At 35.4% G+C, this 23,633-nt stretch overlaps 1 protein-coding gene across 1 annotated transcript in view; it reads right to left on the reverse strand.

Annotated features, from left to right (window-relative positions):
- PTPRD (protein tyrosine phosphatase receptor type D) overlaps positions 1-11,993 on the reverse strand; it is a 301,900-nt gene extending 289,907 nt beyond the window's left edge. Inside the window, exons 1-3 of the mRNA XM_040632317.1 lie at positions 11,885-11,993; positions 11,583-11,728; positions 8,026-8,167 (exon numbers count right to left, since the gene is read on the reverse strand). Of these exons, the coding sequence (XP_040488251.1) occupies positions 8,026-8,167; positions 11,583-11,728; positions 11,885-11,993 (397 nt within the window). The remainder of the gene's footprint in view (positions 1-8,025; positions 8,168-11,582; positions 11,729-11,884) is intronic.
- Between the last annotated feature and the right edge of the window lie 11,640 nt (positions 11,994-23,633).

Consider the following 23,633-nt stretch of genomic DNA (forward strand, 5'->3'; position numbering starts at 1 on the left):
TTAACTATACAATGTATAAGTACTGATCATTATTAACTAACTTTATTAAGGAGCCTTAAATTGTTTATTATGTAATAGTTTTCCACAATAATTGATTTTCTAGTTGTCTGATAAATGATAGATCTGCGGATACCAAAGGAATTAAACAAACACACACACAAACAAAAAAAGTGCGAATGTCCGCTGAAAACTTAATATTGATTTGCCGGTCTCAGGATACACAGCTTCATTCTCTAAATAGCCCTTTCGGCGTTATACTTAAAAAAATTAGGATATCTTCTGGGAAAACCCAAACTGGTATCAAATTTATCATCCAAACACACATATCATAAACCATGAGAAAAAAATTAACAGGGATATACTTGTGGTCTATATATATTAGTTAGAAAAAAACCATTGTGCGAAAGTATGTATTTATGCAAGTGAAGTTTAAAAATCAAGAATAAAGCTTAAAAATACAAAAAAAAAGCATGGAAAGTTTTTACATGTAAATTAAAACACAATTTCATTTAGAAAGACCATTGATAAGATAGTTTTTAAATCTTCCTGTTACTTAATAAAATGTATTAAGGAAATTAGGATGCATGTCATCGTATTTGTGTTTCATGTGGCATTAATTCACAAGTCATTGTTTGTTGGTTTGTTTTTAATAAGATAAAAATAAGTTACATGCTCTTTTAAGGAGATATGTAATTAGGATTTTGATAATTAAACCTTAGATGGGGCATTTGGTATATGCATGCCCTAAGTCCCAATAAATTATGCATGCACAACTTTTAAAACTACATCTTAATTAGTAGCTTAAAATAAAACTAATTTTGAAAGCCAGGAAATTGATTTTTTTTAATTGTTCAAATTTTATCAATGAAAGTCAACTACATATTCAGTTTTAAATTATAAATATCAATTATGTATAAAGGATTGTGAATTGCATGCTATATTACTTTAAGTATTTTAGCAAATCCCTTTGCAAATTTCAAATCATATAGAGACAGTTTACGTTAACTTAGTTACATGATTTCTTGCTTGTGTAGTTTGCTCCCTTTAGCCAATGAAGTATGTCCCAACCTCATTTTCTTCCATTACTCCTTTTTACTTCTACTCTATTCTGAGGTACTATTGTCTATACCCACTTGTGATGGTTAATTTCATGTGTCAACTTGAATGGGCCATAAGATGGTCAGGTAGTCGGCCAAAGCTTACTCTGAGTGTTACTGTAAGGGGTTTGGATGAGGTTAACATTTAAATCAATAGAGCCAGTAAAGCAGATTGCCTCTCCTAATGTGAGTGGATCTCAGGCAATCAGTTGAAGGTCTGAATAGAAAAAAAAGGATGACTCTCTCCCAGTAAGAGAATTCCTCCTGCTTAATTGCCTTTCAAATGGGACATTAGCTTATTCCTGTCTTCAGACTCATCCTGAAACCTTAGCTCTTCCTGAGTCTCAAGCCTGACAACCTTCAGACTCTATCATCAGATGTCCTGGGTCACCAGCTTACCAACTCACCCTGCAGATCTTGGGAGTGGTAACCCTTCTTAACAGCATGAGCCATCTCCTTATAATAAATCATATATCTATGTGTGTGTGTGTGTGTGTGTGTGTATAAAATGATATAATAAATCATATATATATTATGATATAATAAATCATATATATATATCATATTTATTCCATTTCTGTGGAGAACCCACTTGTATCTACTGCCACATATTTAGCAATTTCTTACCTATGCAACTATGTTCATGAAACTTTTCTCTATCCCTAATACTTTATCACACTCATTCTGCCTGATAAAATCCTACATTCTTTAAGCCTCAATTCAGAAGTCTCTTCCTCCCATGATGTATCATCAAGGTAGGACATTTCCACACTTTGCACACCCATGGCACATTAGCACTGTTGTCTTTCATGTCATACTTGTCTGTGGCTGATCAGCTGAAAGAACATTGTTCTTCCAGGAAAATATCTTTTATAAGTACATCAAAAGTAAATAACCTAAGGGCTAGAATACATTGTCACAGCATAATACAGTGGTGATTATTTCTGACTGGGTGAAACCCAAAGAAAATCTTAGCTGTATGATCAAGAAAAAAAAAAAATCATTTCGAACTCTCTAGACCTTGGTTTCCTACATCAAAAATAAGAGATTCGGCTAGGTAAACACCAAATTCCCTCCCAGATCAACATTTCCACAGTGCCATTAATAGCCAATTGATAGTAAATACTCACATGACTTAATATTCTTTCTAAAATTGTTAAAAATAATAAGAAGCCAAAAGAAAAAAAAATTGTTCTCACTTAAATCCAATGATTTACAAGTGCATTCATTTTCTCTGAGCCCTTTAGGACATAATCCCAGTGTGGAAAAACTAGTGATAACGACTCAAAGAAAGCAGCATGCATCACCAACAGAATGGTGCTTACAAGGAAACATGAAAAAGCCTCATCTCACAAGTGCACTTTCTCCCAAATTTTATCAGTTTTCACATCTCTCCTCACAACGGTCTCCCATGGACCTGTGCACATGAGCTCCGGCCCTGATGACCACTAACACATTAAAAACAGCTACTTTTAAGGACTCAAGATCTCACTACCGGAAGTCAGAAGGTTCTGTGTACTTTCATGGCTCTGCCCACCGCCCCCTCTTTTCAGCAAGGAAGTGGAGTACACAGGAGGCTTTATCATGTTGTTATCAATTTATTCTAACTACTCAACTATTTTATGAGCCTTTTCAAGTAATCTTCACTCAGTACCATAATTGTCAGCAAGTTTGTTCTGTGTTGGCCACCCTGCCTTTTGTTTCAGTCTTTCATAAAAATCCTTTTGTGTGACAGTCAAGCAGCTGTGCTTTGTTCTTTAATGTTCCTAGCCTGGATCCCCAGCCGAGACCACTTTATAACATAAACAGCAAAGTACCATTTTCACAGCGGGGACAACTGTGTTCATCTTCAAAAAGAGGCATTAATAAAATGAGACTGTAATGAACATGCTAATTCTGATCACAGGGTACTGCACAATGGTGGAGAGCGTCGACTGCCTTCTCCCTGAAAGATTGTAAAAGTTGTTGTTTTTTTTTAACAACTGCTATAATGGCTTACATTTTTTGAAACCGACATATTATGCAAACATTTCTCTCCATCTCCCAATGAAATGCCTTCTCTGTCTCATCCAACTGCTCGCTGTGTGTTTTACTATCTCAGTTACAGTCACCTTCTGGGAGCATATTTTTTCCATCTTGCAAGAACTAGCTTCTGAAATAGGCATGTCACTGAATCATAGGAAGCTAGAGAGAAGAGATGTCAGTGATCCCAGTCCATTGTCTGCCTTCTCTGGGCACATGAAGATAAAAATAACAATAATGATAAATGAAGAAGAACAGGGAAGTAGGGAAGTTAACACATTTGCTCAAGATGCCATAGCTATTTTGGAACAGAGCCAGAGTTGGAACTCAAATTACCCATGACTGAGACTTGGGAATTTTATATATTGTCTTGATGATGACCATTCATAAGATAGGATGCATTTGTGTAGAGTAAACATAAGTCTCATTTCATAAAATACATCTGCAAAGCTAGGTAATTAAATTGTCTCATATTTAGTTATCTTTTTAGGCAATAATTTTACTTTACATGTGTTCTATGAAAAAGCTAGTTTCCTTTAAGTAGGTAAGAGTAACAATGTTTATACTCTGTTTTGTTGTGGTAGTGCTGGTGGTAGTTTTGGGGGCAGTGCTGTTTGGGAATGAGCAAGTCTCCAAAAATAATCTGCTATGTTTAAAAAAATAATGTATTACATGCAGTTTGGGATGATAATAATACATGTATTTTCTGAATACCATTTGAAAAATATCTAAATCAAGAAACATGACATATAGTCAGACAATTAGATGCAAAATTAGTAACGTCTCACTTTCCCTGCCCAGTGGCAGGCAACATGTAACTGAGAGAACATTTTCATCCCCAGTTAATCATTATATAAATGTATACTACAAGATTTGCCCCTGACAATCTTTGATCAGTAAGAAATTATGACCAGTGAACCAAACATTCAGAAAGAACTAAATCCATCTGGATAATGATCCTCTTCTTAAAAACACCCTCTCTGGTCCTACTTGTGCCCCTGAAAGCCTCATTTGTAATCTAAAAAACCTTCAAATTCTACAATTAGGCAAGTCTCAGCCCTTAATAACCTCTCAGTGACACCTGAAGCCTTGAGAAAGTTCTGCTCTAGAGGGAAAACATGTGTATCACAGATACACACATCAGCATCATCAAGTACTGTAGAACAAGGGAGCTGGTTTTTGCTTGTGTTTCCATGGGCAGAGCAGCCAAAAAAATTAAAATATGACCTAGGGGCCCTAAGTACTGCATTCAACTCCCCATTCTCCCACTACTTCTTCTATGAACTACGATGCACAGTGTATAAGTGGTAATTGCCTAAATATCTCATTCCAGGGCATGTTCAGCCTGAGCTTGTAGTTATCCTTCCTTATGAAAACAGTTTTTCAGAGCGAGGGTAATTTGAAGCGAGCTACAGAGGGAAAGTTTCCCCTGAAATACTCCCTTTAATGCACATGGGTGGTCAGAGTATTATTTCACTGTCTTCTGCATTAGCCACACAGTTCAGATGTTTAAATCTCCAATTAATTAGGTTCTCTAGTAGCCTGTGTGAAATAAATTAGTGATCTCCATCCAGTCCACTTAGACAAAACCCATCATGACAGTTGGCACATTTTTGGCATTGTCAGCAAAGTAGGGAAAGAGTAAATGACCCATGTGGATGAAATGGGCATCTGATGAGGGCCACTGACGGAAAGTGTATGGCAGTTCCAGCCAACAGCGGAGCACAGAGCTTGAGTATCTGCCAAGGTGATTTGCAAGAGCAAGTAAACTTAAAATGGGCACAAAGCTCATCAGGTGTAGTATGATGCTCTTCACATTCATTTTAATTAACTGTGCACCATGTTCACATTCTATGAATGTGATTTTACTACTGGAATATTTTGTCAAGACTATCATTAATAGAATTATAAATAGTTATTTAGAAATTTTAAACTAAGAGGTAACCCTAGGGAACAAAGATAATTCCCAACCCATTTATTTCATCCCATAGGGATATATGAAAAGTATTCTAAGTTATGTTTAGACTACTTTCCCATTATCCAAAATACCTTTGAGTTTTTCTCATGAAACATTTCCAAAATTGCTAAACATAGTCTTTTAAAAAAAGGTTTAACTATCTTTACTAGAATCATAAATTTTCATACAAATGTACTTACATATGACAGCTATTCACACAGAAAGCCAAGATCATATTAAAATGCTCACATGTATTTGTTTTATAGGGAGCTTGTTGATTAAAGTAGATGAGATGGGGGTCCCTAATCAGCTGCGAGGCAGGAAAACATAAATCCATGTGAAAGTCTAAGTAAAATGATATTTTCTTCCGAAGCTTTTGCTAATCTCCTCATCAATGCATAAAGATTAAATCAAGCCAAATGACTGTCACTGTTTCCTTTTAAGGGGTGAATTCAAGGAAGTCAGAAGGTAAAGGAAAAACAAAAGGTTTTTGGTAAATTTGACTTTATTGTACCTTTGTATTACACTTTCTACACAACAGCATTAGTTCTAAACTAGGTAAAGAAATGAAGATTTAAATTTTAAAAGAAAATTAACAAATGAGTCTGAGTTTGCTTCAGATGTGAACACCTGAAGAAATTATTCTACAATTTCAGACCTGCTAAGTTTATGTGAACACATATACGTATATTCACATATGTACATATATTTTGAAGTACATGTTAGAGTCTTCATAAACAGAGTCACTAAAACTCCTTCCAGTTCTAAAATCTGACTTCTAACTCCCATCTGCTTTTTCTCCCCCCTAATATCTTATTCTTGCCTGAGAGATTTTAGTCTTTCCATTACCTTTTCAAATCTTTATTTTTTAAAAGATTTTATTCATTTATTTGATGAGAGGGAGTGAGAGAACACAAGCAGGGGGAACAGCAGAGGGAGAGGGAGAAGCACCTTCCCCGCTGAGCAGGGATCATGACCCTGGGATCATGACCTGAACTGATGGCAGACGCTTAACCGACTGAGCCACTCAGGTGCCCCTCAAATCTTTAAAATACATTTCTTTTCAAACCCATTCATACAGTTCAATTATTTGTAGTTCACAGACTATGATTTCTACTCTCCTTGAGTGGGCTTACTGTGCTTCATTGGTTAGAGCTGGCTTTCATGCTTTAGAATTGGTAGTTATGACCCATCTGGGTATGAATGACCTCATCTGGGGTTGTACATGCTGAATTGTGGGGGCATCTCTGTGAGGTGAATACTTGCATGGCTGCCTCTTTTACACTCTGCGAGTCACTGTATCTGACCAGTTTTTATGTTTGCTTCTAGGTCCTGAGTATTGCACTGTTGAAGTAGTGCTAGAATTCTCACCTTTATGCAGAAAGCTGGTCTAGCTCTTCTTACTTTCATTTTATTTTATATAAGCCTATGTGCTGCTGCAGAACTAAAACTCCAGCCCTAAAGCATATAGTCCTTCTGGTTCTTATCTTGGGTTATGAGATTATAAATAGTCTATTCTCTGGAGATTCTCTGTTTTTAGTACCTGGAAACTTCTTTCTTGTTTGCAAGACTAACCATGCATTTCGTTTTATTTTCAGATATTTTATCAACATCTCAGTGTGTTTATAGGAAGATGAGAACTTTGTGTATGAATGTAGCTTCTCATAATGGACAGAAATGTAGCTCAAATCTGACTAACTTGTTTTTAAGCATTATTCTATTACATGCATTTAAAAGATCTATATCTAGTTGGTCAGTATTTCTCCTGAGACTTAGTAAGAGAGTTACAATATTTGAAACATATTTTAAGATATGTGAGTAAATAATTTCATTTTCTAGGCTTCTTGGATTAACTAATTGATTTTGGTAATCAAAGATTACCAAAGATCTAGAAGGAAATGTTTTTGATTTTATAAAACATACAAAGCTAATACATCACACAATGGGGGAAAAATGGAGTGGAGAACAAATGTTCTTAATCCATGTTATATTCCTCTGTGGTATTGCAATTTTGATCCCTTTTTTCTACTTCCCTTCATCTTAAGAAAGTTTATTTTCATAAGTGGTGGAATCAAGAAAAATGAAGTTCAAAGCAAAACAATGAAAAAACAAATAAAAGTGTGTGTGATAGAGAAAGACATAAAGGCACAGAAGTGTTAGTCTGGAGATGTCAACATTAGATAAGCCAATTCAGGCAATATTCTTACCTCTTCACACAATGTTGATGCAGAGATACACAGCAGAGTGTTATTAATCCCTAGCCTTTATTCTCTAGTACTGCCATTCTAAAGAAAGTCTAGAAAGCAGACCCACTGTATTGGAGATTTGACAAGTCATCTCATACTTTGGTCAAACTGCATAAGCCACATAGTAGGAAACACAGCAGGGGGCATACTGTTTCCACTCACTTTGCATTAACAAATATTAGTTCAAGAAACATAAAAGACAGAAATAAAAGCATATTTTTTGACATAAAGACATAAGTTGCCTTTGTTTTTCGCAATTTCTCCATTTTTAAGGAACTCATCTTTAGGTAGAAGATGTTCCTTCAATTTTGCAAACATCAATGTCAACTGTGGTAATCTGTAAAAAGTAGTGGCCAACCTTGATACAAAGAATCCACAAAGAAGCAATGCTAACATGAAAAGACTAGCATGTCCTGTTTGCTTTCTAGGTACTCTACCAAAAATCATAATGGTATTTGGCATTGGAAATCAGTACTTCTCTGAGATTTTCTTTTCTCTACCTGGATAGTATTCTTCAAGACCCATGAGAAAAGGCACCCACTCTCTGTTTAAAAGTTTCACCCTTTAACCATCGTATTTAAATTCATTTCCCACTTAAGTGTCATGACAACTCTAATTTTTTTTTAGTGGTCCTACAAAAGAACACCAGGAATACAGATATTCAATAATGACACAAGCAACAACCTTGTACTTGAGTACTTACCACGCAAAACTGTGAGTCTGGTGGATACACTTATTTCTCCCACATTATTCGAGGCCACACATTCATAAATGGCCTCATCCCGTGGAGTCCGTAAGGGTTGTATTCTGAGAACTGATCCAGATCCATCGTCAAACTCTATTACCTATTAGAGGAAACAATAGCTGTCACAGGTGTTGTTACAATTGTCTACCTCTCGGCTAAACCTTAATAGAATGTGAACCAGTCTTTTGTCTCAGAATAAACACAGCAGCATTTTAAGACTGAATTTTGATACAGAGTAGTAAAACAGAATTACTGGTTTAATTTAATGAATCTTCTCCTGAACAAAGGGAAAGACATGTAACTACAAATGCAAAGTCTACGGAAAACCATCCATGGTCTACTCATGAAAATATTCTAGTATGTGTATCTAGGACAATTTGACCCTGTTAATTTTGCAAGAGACTTGTTGCTATGATCGATAACCTTCTCAAATTATCCTCTCACAGCACGTATGCATATGTGGATCTACTCAATAATTGGACTGTAAGGTGAAGACATAATGCATACCACCACAGACAGCCCTTCTGGCTTAAAGTGTTTCACCCTGAACAGTACAGATGAGCAAACCATGAAGAGAAACTGCATAAATCTAATACTTAGGCAGCCAACGAGATGGTTTTCACAACCTAAGAGACTGATGGCATGCATTAATTTTGCTATAAATCATTCCAGTATTTGTTCTAGCTTAGTGTTTCCTGCATTTTTAGGGCATTTTTGCTGTAAAATGGAGGCTTGCTTCACCAGGCAGAAAATTAATGTCCTAAAGAGTAAGCCTGAATTCACTATCATTATGGACTATACTCTGAAGCAGTTTAGCAATCCTAGATATTTGTCAGCTAATTCAAGCACTACTTCAAAAGATGATAATGACGATGATGATGAGATTGATAAATATGGGTACAGAATTGAGGAATCCTCTGCTTGTCTCTTCTTTATGCTGTGTTCTTTCAGCTGCTCACTGAGGTGCTGTGCTTTCTGGTTTTGGTGAGGATTTTTACATTTCCCTGTGACTAATAGATCCATGTGCCCAAATTATGAATTGATAATGCCTTGTAAATACATTTATTGGGATGTTCAATCCCTGATTTTGTGTGTAAATGTGCTTATGTCAACATATGGAAGAAAGATAGAATGTTTTTAAAATATATCCACTGCAGGTCCTTTCTGTATTCTATCTATGTTTTAAATTCACAGAGATAGCCAAAATGTCTCACTTCCCAATGCACTGCAATTTATTTTCAACTTTATTAAGCATATATTTGAGAACGAATCCACTATGCATGATGGGAGAGAAAAAGTTTCATAGTTACTAGACTCTTTGACAAGTATGCCATAATTGAATATACATATATATTTATAAACATCTATATATATTTATAAACATTTGACTTATAAACATTTATATATACTTATAAAAATAAATATATGTATTTATAAATATATATATTTATGAACATCTCATGGCTTAATGTAGAGAAAGGTTTAAATATCCTTAATGCACATTTAAATTTTGACTTTTTCCAGTTTTATTGAGAAATAATTGGAAAACATCACTGTATAAAGTTTAAGGCATATAAAGTGATGGTTTGATTTACATGTATTGTGAAATGACTACTACGGTAGGTTTAATTAACATCCATCATCTCATATAGATGCAATAAAAAGAAAACAAAAAAAAATTTCTTCCTACTCTCTTAATGACTAACTGTTATGTGCCGCTATACGTTTATATTTCTGAACTATTTCCTAGGGTTAGACCCATCCTCTTTCAACAAACACTATACTATACATTACATGCCAGTGTTGCAATTTCCAATTTGAAAACCTTATTTAATACCCAGGATTGATTGTGCCCTACTTACTCTAAGCCAGACATTTTATTTGCCACTGGAGATAGAAGCAGCAAAACCAGTCTCACTTAGAGCTCTCATAGGCTTTATAAACTTGCAAAACAACAACAACAAACAAAAATACATATATACTATTACAGATTTTAAAGATTCTCAACCCAAGACTCAACACTATTTGATATACATGCTTCATGTAAAAATAACTAATTTTCCTTGGCTGTGTTTATATGATTCTCATTAGGAATTATGTAATGAGCAGAGCTCATGCTTTCAAATGTTTACTATTATAATTTAATCTTTGTTACAAGAGTTTGTCAAGAACCTACTGTCACCAGCAAGTATGATGTGAAACTCCTCTTTGATAAAAAATTCAATTTCATTTAAACTAAAACACACACACACACACATCATTTTCTACATGATATAGGAAATATTCTCAATGATTAAGATTTTTTTATGTTTAATCACTGTAGGTATTTGATTTTCAAACAAACATAATTTTAAATTTATCATTTGTAAACTGCAGTCTACATTTAAATTTCTACCAGTGTAATTAATTATACCATTTATAAGGCATCTGGACCCTTTATTGCTCTGTGAAAACTGGTAAAAAAAATTAGTAAAATCAAAATGTTCTGAATTTTGTACTTGCTATATTTCTTTTAACTAGAAATTGCCTTTAATTTGCCAAACTATGAATTAGGCTATGAAGTATGTCAGAAACTCAGGTAAGAGAAAGTGAGTTTTATATTTCGGGGCAGTTTGGAGATCTTTGTATCCTCTAAGAATCAAGTTATTCTCTCCATGTCTTAAAATTCAAGTATGTTATTGTGTGCTTCTTCCAATTTTTCTCTGCATATCTTATTACCTATTTTTCTCCTCCAAAAATGAGCAAATTTCTGAACCATTAGTCTCCTTAAAAACATTCAAAATAATATCTGAATTATGCCTCATCATCTTCAAGTCACTGAGCTTTCTTGAGGAATTTATTCAAGGGTTTAACTGCAATATCAACCTGGTTGGGTATGTTCTTCCAGAGTAGTGCTTAGCCCAACAACTGGAGCTAATTTCCCATTTTAGTTCATAGTACTTGTAAAACACAGCTGTGAGGTGCAGTGGACAACTTCATTTGCTGCCCAGTACCCATTCCTTTTGTAATAGGCACCTGAATCCCCTGTGGGAAAACATTGCTTCCCCACTCCAGGCCATGGGGTTGGATGGAACTGACTTCATTCCCAACAACAGAGGTAGATTCTGATTAACGTAAATTAGTTGGTCTCTACCATCCGGTTGTCCATATACACTAGTCCAGGGACAAGCAAGGAAAAGCTGGGAGCATAGGAAGCTTTCACCCATCTTCTAGCCTTGGTTGTGGGAGGATGTGAGACTGCCATATTGCAATCTTAAGGGGAACCAGTCTGAGGATGAGCCTGACAGATGGAAGCCAGGAACACTGAGCCTGGTACAATTAAATACAAACGTTAGTCACCTGACCCACAAATTCCCTTTCAGAAAGCCACTTAGAACTAAGTTTTCCAACATAAGCAACAAAAAAAAAGGCCGTATCTTAGCACACTTCATATCACAGTAAAACAAGCAATATACAAACCAAAGATACGGCGGACACATTTTTCCCCCAGAGAAACAGAACAATGGACCTAATACCTCAAATCTCTGATTGCTGACTTTCTTTCCTTTTTTGTTCCAGACAATCTTAGGTCTTGGGTCTCCTGTCGCTTGACAAATGAAAGAGGCAACTCCTCCAGAGACCCCTGTCTGGTCAACGGGAGTTCTTGTAAACCTTGGAGGTGCTGAAATAAAAAGAGATAAACATCACAATTACATGGAAAATTGAAACACAGAGTGTTACCCCACTGCCACTGCTTTCCCCACAGCCCTCAACCCCACTGAGGCCAATACACACATACATATGTGCACACACCAGGATTACAAAATTAGAAAAGCACCTTTTACTTTTAAGGGTAGTTTAAAGGAGAGGGAGGTAACTTTCTGGTCAAGATATCCACTAGTGCTTTTATTGCTGAAATCTGTATTAAGGCAGAGATCCAATAACATCCGAAAAGCAACATCACACATTAATTTTTATTACCAGTATAAAAAAAAATCCAATTTGTCCTCTGTAACAAAATGAGCTCATCAATCAAAGTGAGTAAAATTTTAGCTCTTTGCTTTGATGCCATTATCAGGGCACTGCCAGAAAGCAGCACTGCCACTGCTAAGCCATTAAAATTAGTGACATTTAAGAGAAATTCTAGGAAATTTTAAAGAGACAAGAAATACAGCCCTGAGTTAGAAGGTTTGGCAAGAAACAGAAATAGGAAAAAATGGTAAAGTGACTCCTTAACCTAAATATTGTGCTCTGCCTTACTTGAAACTTAACTTCACAATTTGCATAAAAGATGAGTCAAGAAGCCTCCAAAGTCATGGGGGGGGGGGGGGGGGGAGGGAATTCCTGTAAAGAAAGATGCAGACTTTAAGATTCCTAAAGATTTCGGCTAGAGGTTAGAGGGTTTTTAAATGTTCTTTACTTTCTTAAAATGCTCCTAACATTCACCCTCTCTCTTCAAAACCTACTTATTATCCATCTTGCATTTCCAGATCTAGAAATCTATTATATGAAAATTAAATAATGAAGATGGGTATTTATGCACAAGGTTATCTACTATGCCATTTATTTAGCAAAGACTATACGTACCCTAAATATGAAATAAAATTAGAATTGACAGTGAAATGAACTACAGTGTGATGATAGAACATCATACAAACAGCCAACATTATATTGACAAAGTTTTTATAATATGACATGAGAAATACTTGTGATTCAATGATAAGCCACAAAAGCATCATACACAATTCAATATGAGGGGTATCAGATAATAAAGAAAAATACACCCCAAAAAGGATGGGACAAAATGTGCTAAAACACCAATGGTGGTTTGGAGGGGAAGTATATTCATTATTTTTCCTCCTTCTTTGCATTTTTCTCACATCCTTGAGTTCTTGCAGTTATGTTGTAATTAAATTTTTTTAATTCAAAAGCATCTTACTTTTCCATTTCATTTTCTTATTCCTATTACAAATTTCCTCTCCTACTGTTTTTCAGTTAAATATTATTAAAAAATGGTTTTAAGCAACTGTAGCTAACATTATTTTGAAAATAACCCTTAGATTTTAAGAAAGAAGAAAATAACAATGTTCCTGTTTGCTCATCACCATATTTTCTCTGCCTTGTTTTCACATTTCCCACGTGATGCTCCTGCTGGTTTGATGGGATGTCCTGACTCTCATCTTGGTTTTCCTGGAGTCAGGGAGGCCAGACTCACATCTCAGCTCTACCATAATGTATATGTATCAACTTGGGGGAAAAATGTCTCACTTTCCTGTTTCTGGTTGTTTTTGTTTGTTTTGTTTTGTTTTAAGATTTAATTAATTAATTTATTTGAGAGGGAGAGAGAGAGTAGTGTGCCCTGAGAAAGAGCACATGGGTGGAGGCGAGCAGAGGCAGAGGGAGAGAGAAGCTCAAGCAGTCTCCATGCTGAGCGCAGAGCCTGACATGGTGCTCAGTCTCACAACTTGGAGACCATGATCTGAGCTGAAGCCGAGTCAGATGCTAACTGAGTAAGCCAGCCAGGTGCTCCCTAACTTTCCTATTTCTTAACTGCAAAAATATGAAATGTAAAATAAATTATTTTCCAGAGATCCCTTCCAGTTTTAAGGTTTTCTAGCTTAGTGTATTATCTTCACGATGAAAGAAAGAAAGAAGAGTGGGGAGAGGTATCTTTGCAACGTTGGTGCTGGGAAATGAGTCTCTACCTCATCAGCCAATTCAACTTGGTGACAGTAGAACTAGTGGGAACGCAGGTCCCTGTTTGTTCAGGAATATTAGGAAAGAAATCAAGCTCCCCCAGCCCTGCTCGATATCACATCCTGCAACATCACCGGGTAGCAGTACAAACTAGATGATTACCAGAACTGCTGGAAGTACTTAAAATGATTTGAGATGACTAACAGTGAGAAGAATAAAAAACACTGTACACTGATGTCACTTTTCTGGAAACAAACAAACAAAAATGATATTAGAAGTGTTTATGTTTTTCATTCTGCTGTTGCAAACAATGCAAATTGATAATAACCACACACTTCTCAGCATCTAATATGGAAATTATAATCATGCAATTAAAATTCCTAGGGAATTTCCCTGGAAAAATAAAATGTATTGCATTGCTATATGAAATGGTACAATACTGTCTTTTTTGGAACCTTCCTTTTCAAAATACATAGCTCAAAAATTGTTGACCCTTAATGAAAATGAATTTTAACAATCTGTTTTCTTCTTTAAGTTCTGTTTTGAAATTTCTTGCAAGAATGTGTGAATGAGGTAAAGGGCTATGGTATAAACTGACTATGTACTAATCAGAAATTAAGTAAATCTAGAATATGGGATGCCATTCTTTTTGCACCAGGTTTGGTTTTGTTTGTTTGTTTACGGGATAGCATCCTATTTCTCATCATGTACACACACGCACACACACACAGAAGGAAATTTGGAGATTCTGACAATCTACAAATAGGCAATGACTCCTAGAACAATGACTCCTAAATCCCAGTGAGTGGGGACACTATGGAATGAAATTACTATTAACCATAGAAATCTGACTTCTAAATGGAAAGCACAGAAGGCAAATCCCCCCATATTCTCAGGGAGGTGATGTGACTACTATTCCAACGTTCAGATGTGTTTCTCGCTTACCTTCCTTTTCTGGTCATACCTGAAGTCTTCGTGCTAATATTCACAAATATTCAAATCTGCCACTGGATACTACTATAAAGAATTTATTTTTGTAGGTGAGGTCAAGTAATGAAGTTAACCTATTGAACTGTGGAAAATTTATTAAAATAACCAGTTAGACTCTGCTTTAGATCTTGGACTGTTTTCTTAAACTCTACTGAATACCACTATAGTGACCCAGTATTCTTAAAAAAAAAAAAAATACTGATAAGGCTCCTTAAATGTATTATTTGAAAACAAGAAATGAAATTAATCACACTACATTTTAAAAAAATAGGTATATCAAGTGCATGTACACAGAGCTTTTTTTTTTTTTTTTTTTTTTTTTTAAGTAAGAAGGATGTTACCCTTCAGAGACAAAAATCACGACTTTCTTATGGGATCTGATGTCAATTTTTCTACATGTGCTCACAAAATCCAAACCACAAAAAGGATAAATGCCATTATTCTAGTTTCTAGATAATGTAGTAAAATGCGTTCAGTGAGCATGACTGTTCCATAAATAATCATCTTGGCTGGTCAAACTCTAAGACTGATGCTGTCAATGCAAGGCAGCCAGCCAAAGGAAAGGAATGGGAAAGAGAGTAGACCAAACTTAATAACTCCAACAAATGCCTGAGGCAAGTAAAAGTGCTTATTCTCAGAGGGGTATAAGAATACATAGCACTACTTCCTCCTCTCTAATATCTCAGCTTACTAAAAGAAATGAAATGAATCTTCTGCCTCCTTTTGTCATGGATATTACCCAAATTTAAGTCAGGCTCTGAATATAGGAAGAGAAGAGAATCCACATAAAAGCATAAAACAAAGACTTCTATTAAAAAGTCACACAATATGAGAGCCTCAGGTCTGAATAATCAAAATCCCCACGTTTATCCCATGAGATACACTTGGAGATACACCAAATATTACACTTGGTGAAAGAAAAGAAAAGAAAAGAAAAGAAAAGAAAAGAAAAGAAAAGAAAAGAAAAGAAAAGAAAAGAAAAGAAAAGAAAAGAAAAGAAAAGAAATGAAAAGAAAAGAAGATAAGAAAGAAAGAAAGAAAGAAAGAAAGAAAGGAAGGAAGAAAGGAAGAAAGGAAGGAAGAAAGGAAGGAAGAAAGAGAAAGAACGAGAAAGAGAGATTAAGACTTTAAAGATGGAGAGAAGGACATTAAAACTTTACAAGCACCAGTACTGAGATAGGCACTGTTCCGTTATTATAGCTGACCGCCATTGCTATTCACCTAAAGCTGTCAGCCCTGTGCTTTGCAAATGCATTTCTGCTCAACCTGGTTTTGACAAGTGAGGAGTATGACCTTTCATTAAACTAATGCTGGGCACTGCAGAGGTCAAATTACTGTTAGACCCAGAAAGTCTATTTTCTAAATGGAAAACGGAAAAGCTAAACATGCATATGAGTCAGAACAGAGGCATGGCTGATATTCTAGAACATGTCTGCCATACTCACTTGCTGTTTTCACAGACTATGCATTCTCAGGATACAGACACTAGCTCTGGGAATCTGGTAGATTATTCTTCCCTACACAGCTCAAGAGGAGTCACAAACTGCGGACTGATTTTTGCTTCTAAGAGGTTAGTTTGTTTCTTTAGATATAACAAATGCACAGTACCTTCGCATCTAACGATCATAACACTTTGATGTCTTATCAGATTTCAAGTTGCTAGGCTCTCTGAAGACAAGGAGATAAGCCCAATGAGCAGTTATTGTTATTAAATTAAGGGGATAGATCCTACTAAGACCAGCAAGCTCCCTTTGACCATCCTTAACAAAGTGTTCCTTCAAGGACAAAATTCTCCCCTTAGTACACTATATTAGATAGAGCTAGACATTAATGGGGGAGAACCATTGAAATCTACTAGTAACATCCATGCAAGAAGGAATTTATCAAAAATTCTTAAAGGTTAAGAAGACAACTCAGATTTGCAGTAACTTGATTGGCCAACTGAGAATCGCTTAAAACCGATTCACAGAAAGAACTACACACTACAAAAGGGAAGGGAAGAAATGAGGGTGCCATTTGTCTAATTTAATTCTAATGAATAAGCCGCTTCTGCAGACATCAAGTAAATATGACAAATGAGGAACAAAACTAACAGCATGTAACTAATTGGCTTTTTTTCTTTCAGCTGATTAACATTTCCTTAAATAGAGAGTTCTGTTTTTAAAGGGATATTTGTCATAATAACGTACTTAAAATCTTGAAAGGGGAAGGTTAATGATGCTATTTAATGATACTAAGGGAGAGGATGAGGGAATGTTCAGTAGGAATATGTAGGTAGTTCTGTGCTTAAGAATCTGCCTCCTCCCAAAAGAGTGCCTGTAGAATTTATGAGACTGTCAACTGAACTCATCTCATTTGTTTTTTTTCCCCCTCTGGAAGTATCAGGAAGGGAAGCTCAGGAAATTCAGAGCGTAGCAGGAGTCAGGGGTGGTTCTAAGGATAAAAGCCAGGTCTGAATGTATACAAGCTATTAGGGTTTTACAGTCCCTTCCTGCCACAACACACTCATTACCACTGCCCCAAGCACAAAGAGTGGCAAGAATTTAGCGGATGATGAATTCTGTTATGATTCATTTGATCTCTACTGGGCAGGAATGGAGGGAGGAAAGTGTGCCTGAGATAACAGCAAAACCACAAGAGCACATGAAAAGAAATGAGAGACGTCCCAAGCTGATGCATGATCGTAAGGGAGGCAGAAGTGTGACACACACACCAGGCTGGACTGGTTTCTATAGCAGATGTTCTACATGAAGTGGGGCTGGTGGGGTATCTGTCCTATCACACGGGGTCTGAACAGGGTCGCGTCTGATATCCATGGCCAGCATAGACCTTCAATGTCAAAGAGACTTTTTCTGAGTCATCAATGAGGCTGTCTTTCAATCTTATAGCCTTAATATTTGACTTAAGAAGCATTATTCTTCAAAATGGGATAAATAAATAACTAATCTTTAGTGAATTCAAGGCAGTGGACTAAATATTCTATATATCTCATGTGCAATGTTTTCCATAGTCCTGCAAGATAATAGCATTACTCCTATTTTATAGAATTATAGAAAGCTTTACAATACTATAAAGATTTGGAAGGAAGGAAGGAAAGAGGGAGAAAAGGGAAAAAGAAAGGAAGGCAGGCTCCCTGAGGTTTTAAGTGAGTCCTGGACTTTTGATCTAATTGTGAAGCCCCAACATTCTTACTGTGCCAAACTAGACAATGGGAAGTTACAATGACACTGCATAGACAATAAGGTACAACTCAATTTATTGTATATTTTCAAGTCTGTTTTAGTTAACTATTAAACATATACTGACTGTTTCCTCAAGGGTTTGGCAAGTACTTTGTGCTGTATTACAGCAATTATTTTTCACTTGTTAAGTGAACAAGCTCACTCAGAAGGCCTATTGAGATTATTCTTCTCATTTCCTGGAGCCAATTTAGATAAGGGCTAAATGAACTATGATGTCTGGTCAACAGACAAAAATCGATGACACAAAATTCATAAACAGATCGTGTAAGTTCCAAGGTTAGTATGGTAGAACACTTCTGTATTATTCGATGTATACACTAAATTTGTTCATGGTGGATAAAGACAAATACCCCACTGATGTTTTTGACATAAATTTCCCCTTTTTCTCCTTCCAAAGCATTTCAATGACATATGTAGGTATGTCTATACCACTAATTGTATTAAGCCTTAACTTTCAATTCTTTGAAAATGACTCTAAAGCAGTCCTCCATTGGGTAGACAGATGTCTGTGCCTCTGTATAACTATCAATATTCAAGTTGACAAAGGATTGATATATACACTAACAGAAAGGAGAGGGAAAAGGAGGGGAAAAAAGAAGGTAAGGAGGATAGGAAGAAGAAATTTGACTTAATGGAAAGATTAACTTGAACTTCTCCTCAATGTCAAGTCCTCATTTCTAACTGCTTGAAAGATTGCCTAGCAGCATTCCAAAATCATTATCGTGGAAACACACCATGCCATCTGCCTTCCCAAATCTCCTTCTCTTACTGTTTCCATTTCTATTTGTGGCACTTCCATCCTTCCAAACTCCTGACCTTGCAGCCCTGAACTCTTATTTGTCTTCTTCTCTTCCACCCCACTACCATTCAATTATTAAGTCCTACAGATTCTGCTTCTACTACGTCTCACTCCTCTTTTTTCACATCCAGCAACAACGACTACGATTCTCCTGTAAGACGGACATTAGAATCACTTGGGAGCCTTAAAAAAACAAACAAAAAAATCCAAAAACTATGAGTGCTTAGACTCTACTTCAGACAATTCAAATAGAAAATCAGTGGGTAGGGATGGGTAATTAATTTCCAGAGGACTCCAATGTCCAGCCAAGTTTGAGAATCACTTAACGAAACCATAGTATCTGAACTTTCCCATCTGGTCACCCTCACTTCAGGTATTTATTGCTACAATCAATAGGGCACATTATTGATGATCCTTCTTTTCCCTTCCCTTCTTATTCTTTGAGGTTTTTAAAAATGCATCTATGATTAAAGTTCTTTTCCACTCAAAAGAAACATAAACATAAATGAGTTTTAATAGCTTGCCACTGTCAAATAAACCCAGAAATTTTGTTTGCCCCTTAAGACCTTTCAAAGCTGCTGCCAACCTATTTTTCCCAAATACGTTTCTACCTTTGCTCATCAAGAACCTAAAATTCCCTGCCTCAGTGTCCTAGTATATGCTATTCCCTTGCACAAAATGCTTTCTCCCCCATTTCTGAATTTATAGAAGTTTTCCATTTTCAATCCCATTAAATATCTTGAGGCCTTCTTTGAACCTCCCATGTAGACGAAATCTACTCTTTTTTATCTCTTATTGAATCTCTTTTCTCTTTTTGTATCTCTTTTATGAGTCAGAGCAGTCTATATTTTATTATAGCTATTTTATGCTCATGTAGTTCTCTCCCTTCACATTAACTGAACCTTGAGAGAACCATTTGTGACCCGGTCATCTCTGAAGTCCCATAACTCCTACTAATCATCCCCGGCACATGGTAGGTGTTCATTGCCTACACAGACTTGATTAAAGGCTCTCCAAGGTTCTACACCTCTTAGTCCTTGGCTCTACACTTTTGGGTATTTTGTATGGATAATAACACTGTAAACATGATTACTGTGCCTCTCTTTGACCTTGTGTTTGCTTATAGCATCAGTTAGCTGCAGAATGCAAACTTCATGTAATACACATTGACACTGTAAAACACTGATGTGACGGAACCAACCACGTCCTAAGTTGGCAAGATGTAGCATAACCAAATCACACATTCATGTGTCTGCCTTAGGACTGAATTCAGATGAAGTATGTCAATGCGATGAATCGCAATCTCTTTTACGAATTCACTCCACCTCATTGTTATAACATTGTTATCCTCCTCTCTGCCTCTTTTTGTGCTTTTCATTTTTAAGTAAGATGACGTTATCTATTACACATAATAATATATTCATTATACATAAATTAGAAAACACAAATAAAATAAATTTTAAAACATCCTAATGGTTATCACCTTGACGAATATGTTTTAAAATTGCTCTATACCCATTTAATATTTAATAATTTTTACATAAAAGAGGTTATGTTATACTATTATTTTATAGCCTGCATTTTACTTAAAATATATTTTGTATATCCTTTTGTCAATAAGTATCTAAATTGAATATCATTTTTATATTATAGAGCATATAGATAATATTTTAATTTACTATTAAACATTTAGGTTGTTCCTAATGTTTCACTATTATAAAAAATCTTTCAATGATTACTCTTATAATTACATCCTTGCACATATATGTAATCCCTATATGTAATTCATTTCTACAGGTAAAATTTCAATACATATGATGCATTCCTATAGGCAAAGCTATTGGATCAAAAATTGTTATGTTTTTAAGACTTTTTATATGTTTTAAAGTAACTCATAAATTCACAGGAAAAATATATATCAGGATATCCAATTACCGAGGCTACTGATAGAGCTGAAAATGATCACTTTATCATTGGCCAAATTTTTATCCTTTTGAGCCAAACAGGGGAGATAAAAGGTAGAATTCAGAGTGACTGGTTTTGAGGAGAAAGCTGGAAAATTCCCCCCCTCAAAAAAGAATCATCTTCAAATACTTCCCAAACACTGCCTTTTCCATTTCTCCTTAGCACAACACAGAGTAAGGTACATAGGTGCTCAGTGGCCAACATTTATAGACCAATAAAGAAAGACGAAAAGGATGAAGAAAAAACATCTACAAAACAGAATTATTGAGAATAGTATTTAAACGCGATATAAAATAATTTTCAATTTAAAAATACTCAAGTTCATTTCAGTCTTTCCAATTGTTTTTTAAAAAATCTTGTAGAGATGAGATTACATATGAACTAGTCTGTTTACAGCAGTTAAATAAATTTCTAGTTTGTCTTGTGTCAAGATATATTAATACCTGGTCATAAACACATGTTTGACAGCAGTAAAAGTTGTATGGCCTCACCACTATAACTTTTTTTTTTTTTTAACATATAGCCATGGGATATTATGACCAAAACAAACAATCCCCTACATTCACTGTGTCTGGGCCATAAAACTTCTCTGAACTATTGACATGCTTAGTAAGCCTGGCCATCTGTTTTGGTGTAAGACGCTCACAGTAACCACTGGTTTAGTGACATAAATTTCAGAAAGGCTGCCAGTGGTCTTGAATCACTCTTAGATATAATCTGTAAAGCCATTCTTACCATCCCCTATGCCAGAGTCATGCATTCTTAATGAAAACACGTTATCAGCAGCACCATTTAGATATTTACTCAACATTTTCCACTTTAAGCCTCCGGGTTTGCTTACTACCAACTTACACATTCAAAATACACAGACCGCGCGTCCGTTTTCGTTCAATAGAGCGATAAAGGCCTTTATGCTGAAACAGATGAAAAGTCATCCAATGTCCCAGGCTCATTCAGTAAAGATGTAGGCAAATGACACAATATTTATTGGCTTTTTTCATAGTCCCTCTAAATGGTAATACACTCACAAGGCTATTTAACGCAGACACTGTATTTGACAAAAAAAGAAACTACCCCGACCCTTCAGCATCTTTTTATAGAATTAGTTTTCAAAGCAGATTCATTTACATCATTCACTGCTAATTCACTCATTAATCATAATTTATCACATCAGATGTACTGATCATCATTAAAAGTAACCATTTATTCTTCATTCTAACCCGCTGCTTATCATGTACCTGCAAATTGGATCACACAGGAAAGGTAATTGGCTTATTTGAAAAGAAACATGAGTGCAGATACAACTGAAGTGGCAAAGAAAGAAAAAAATAGGCGATAAAACAATACCATCTTTGTCATTTTCCCCCTGATTTTTCCCCAACTCCGGAATATGGATGCTATTACTTCCCTTCTGAGAAATTTCCAATCTATCAATTCCATAAATTATGTTTTATTTTTGCTTCAGAGGAACTAGAATGGCATGCTGTGCTGGCTTCACTTCAGACACCAGCAGCAAGCCAATGCCACAAAGAAAAGGTCTACTGATACCATCGTAAGTGCTTTGAGCCAATAGGAGGCACTGTTTGTAACTCCTGCCTTCCAAACCAAGTGAGGAGTTACCACGACTGGCAAAAGCCTGGGTCATTTCTTGTAAGATCGATCCATCTTCCAGGAATAAAGGGATTGCAAGTTTTCATATATCACTTTTAAACTGGTAAATTAGCAAGGGACTTTGGAAAATAAAAGTAACTAAAATATTCCCAAGTAGCTCCAACATGCAAGGAGTGTATATACACCCACATGCACACACCTTCAGGAGGTAGTAAAACACATCACAAGATGATGTTCAAATGCATTTACTGGAGAAATTTAGAATCAGCATCATAAGAAAACACTATTATTAGACAAAAGAGCATCTTTTTACATATAATGTTTTGGTATGTTACTAAAATGATCTGTCTAAAAGGAAATATTGTAAAAATAAACTGCCTGAGTTTTTGTAACACAGGAAATATTAATTATAAACTACAGGTTTATAATAAATAGGATACAATTTCCTAAAGAAAGTCCATAATTAATATTATCTTCAAAATGAATACTATTATGATTTTGAAATGTTTCCAATAATGAAATGTTCAAAATTTTCATTATTTAAAAATACTTTCTTGGTGTTCAATGTTTAATTTTAGGGTACATTACCATTTGTCAATAAATAGGTACATATATAATGAATAAACAATGGAAAAATAAAATGCAAAATTAAAAAATATTGACTTGCCTATACAACAGTGTCATATTACAGTGAAATGATGATTTTAAAACTACATTTGAAAAATGGCCGGCACCATTCAGATTTAGACCAATACTCTAAGTTTCTACAGCTTATGTCATAGCTTCATTCTGTGTAATACCTAGCATATTGTAGGCATTCAAAACCTCTTTTAAAAAGGCACAATTATTTTGGTCATATGGATATTTTATGTATGAGTCTATGTCCTTCCAGATATTTTCCACTAAATTTAGATTTTTTTTAAATTCACTTTTCTGTAGACCCAAAGCAAAAAGGTATTTGGCAGCAATTTGCAGGATTCCAAATATTCTCATTCAATATTAGGTAACTATTAGAACCAATAACATTTCATAAGATATTAAAAATACTCATTTTCTGGTATCCTTCCAACTCAACACATGTAGCAAGCAAAAGAATGGCATTCGTTTTACGTATTAAATCCATCCTTTCTAAAATAAAATCAAATTCTTTTTTAGAGTTAAGAGAAAGAATCTGCACTCATACAATGCAAGTTGTGGAGAGTGTCCCACTGAATTTAATCTTGCTAACAATGATTGATCTCTACATTCTCAGAGTAGCCTGTTACCCACCCATTCTCAAATTC

Source organism: Ursus maritimus, unplaced genomic scaffold (genome assembly GCF_017311325.1).
Source record: "Ursus maritimus isolate PB19 unplaced genomic scaffold, ASM1731132v1 scaffold_17, whole genome shotgun sequence".
Classification (NCBI taxonomy): domain Eukaryota; kingdom Metazoa; phylum Chordata; class Mammalia; order Carnivora; family Ursidae; genus Ursus; species Ursus maritimus.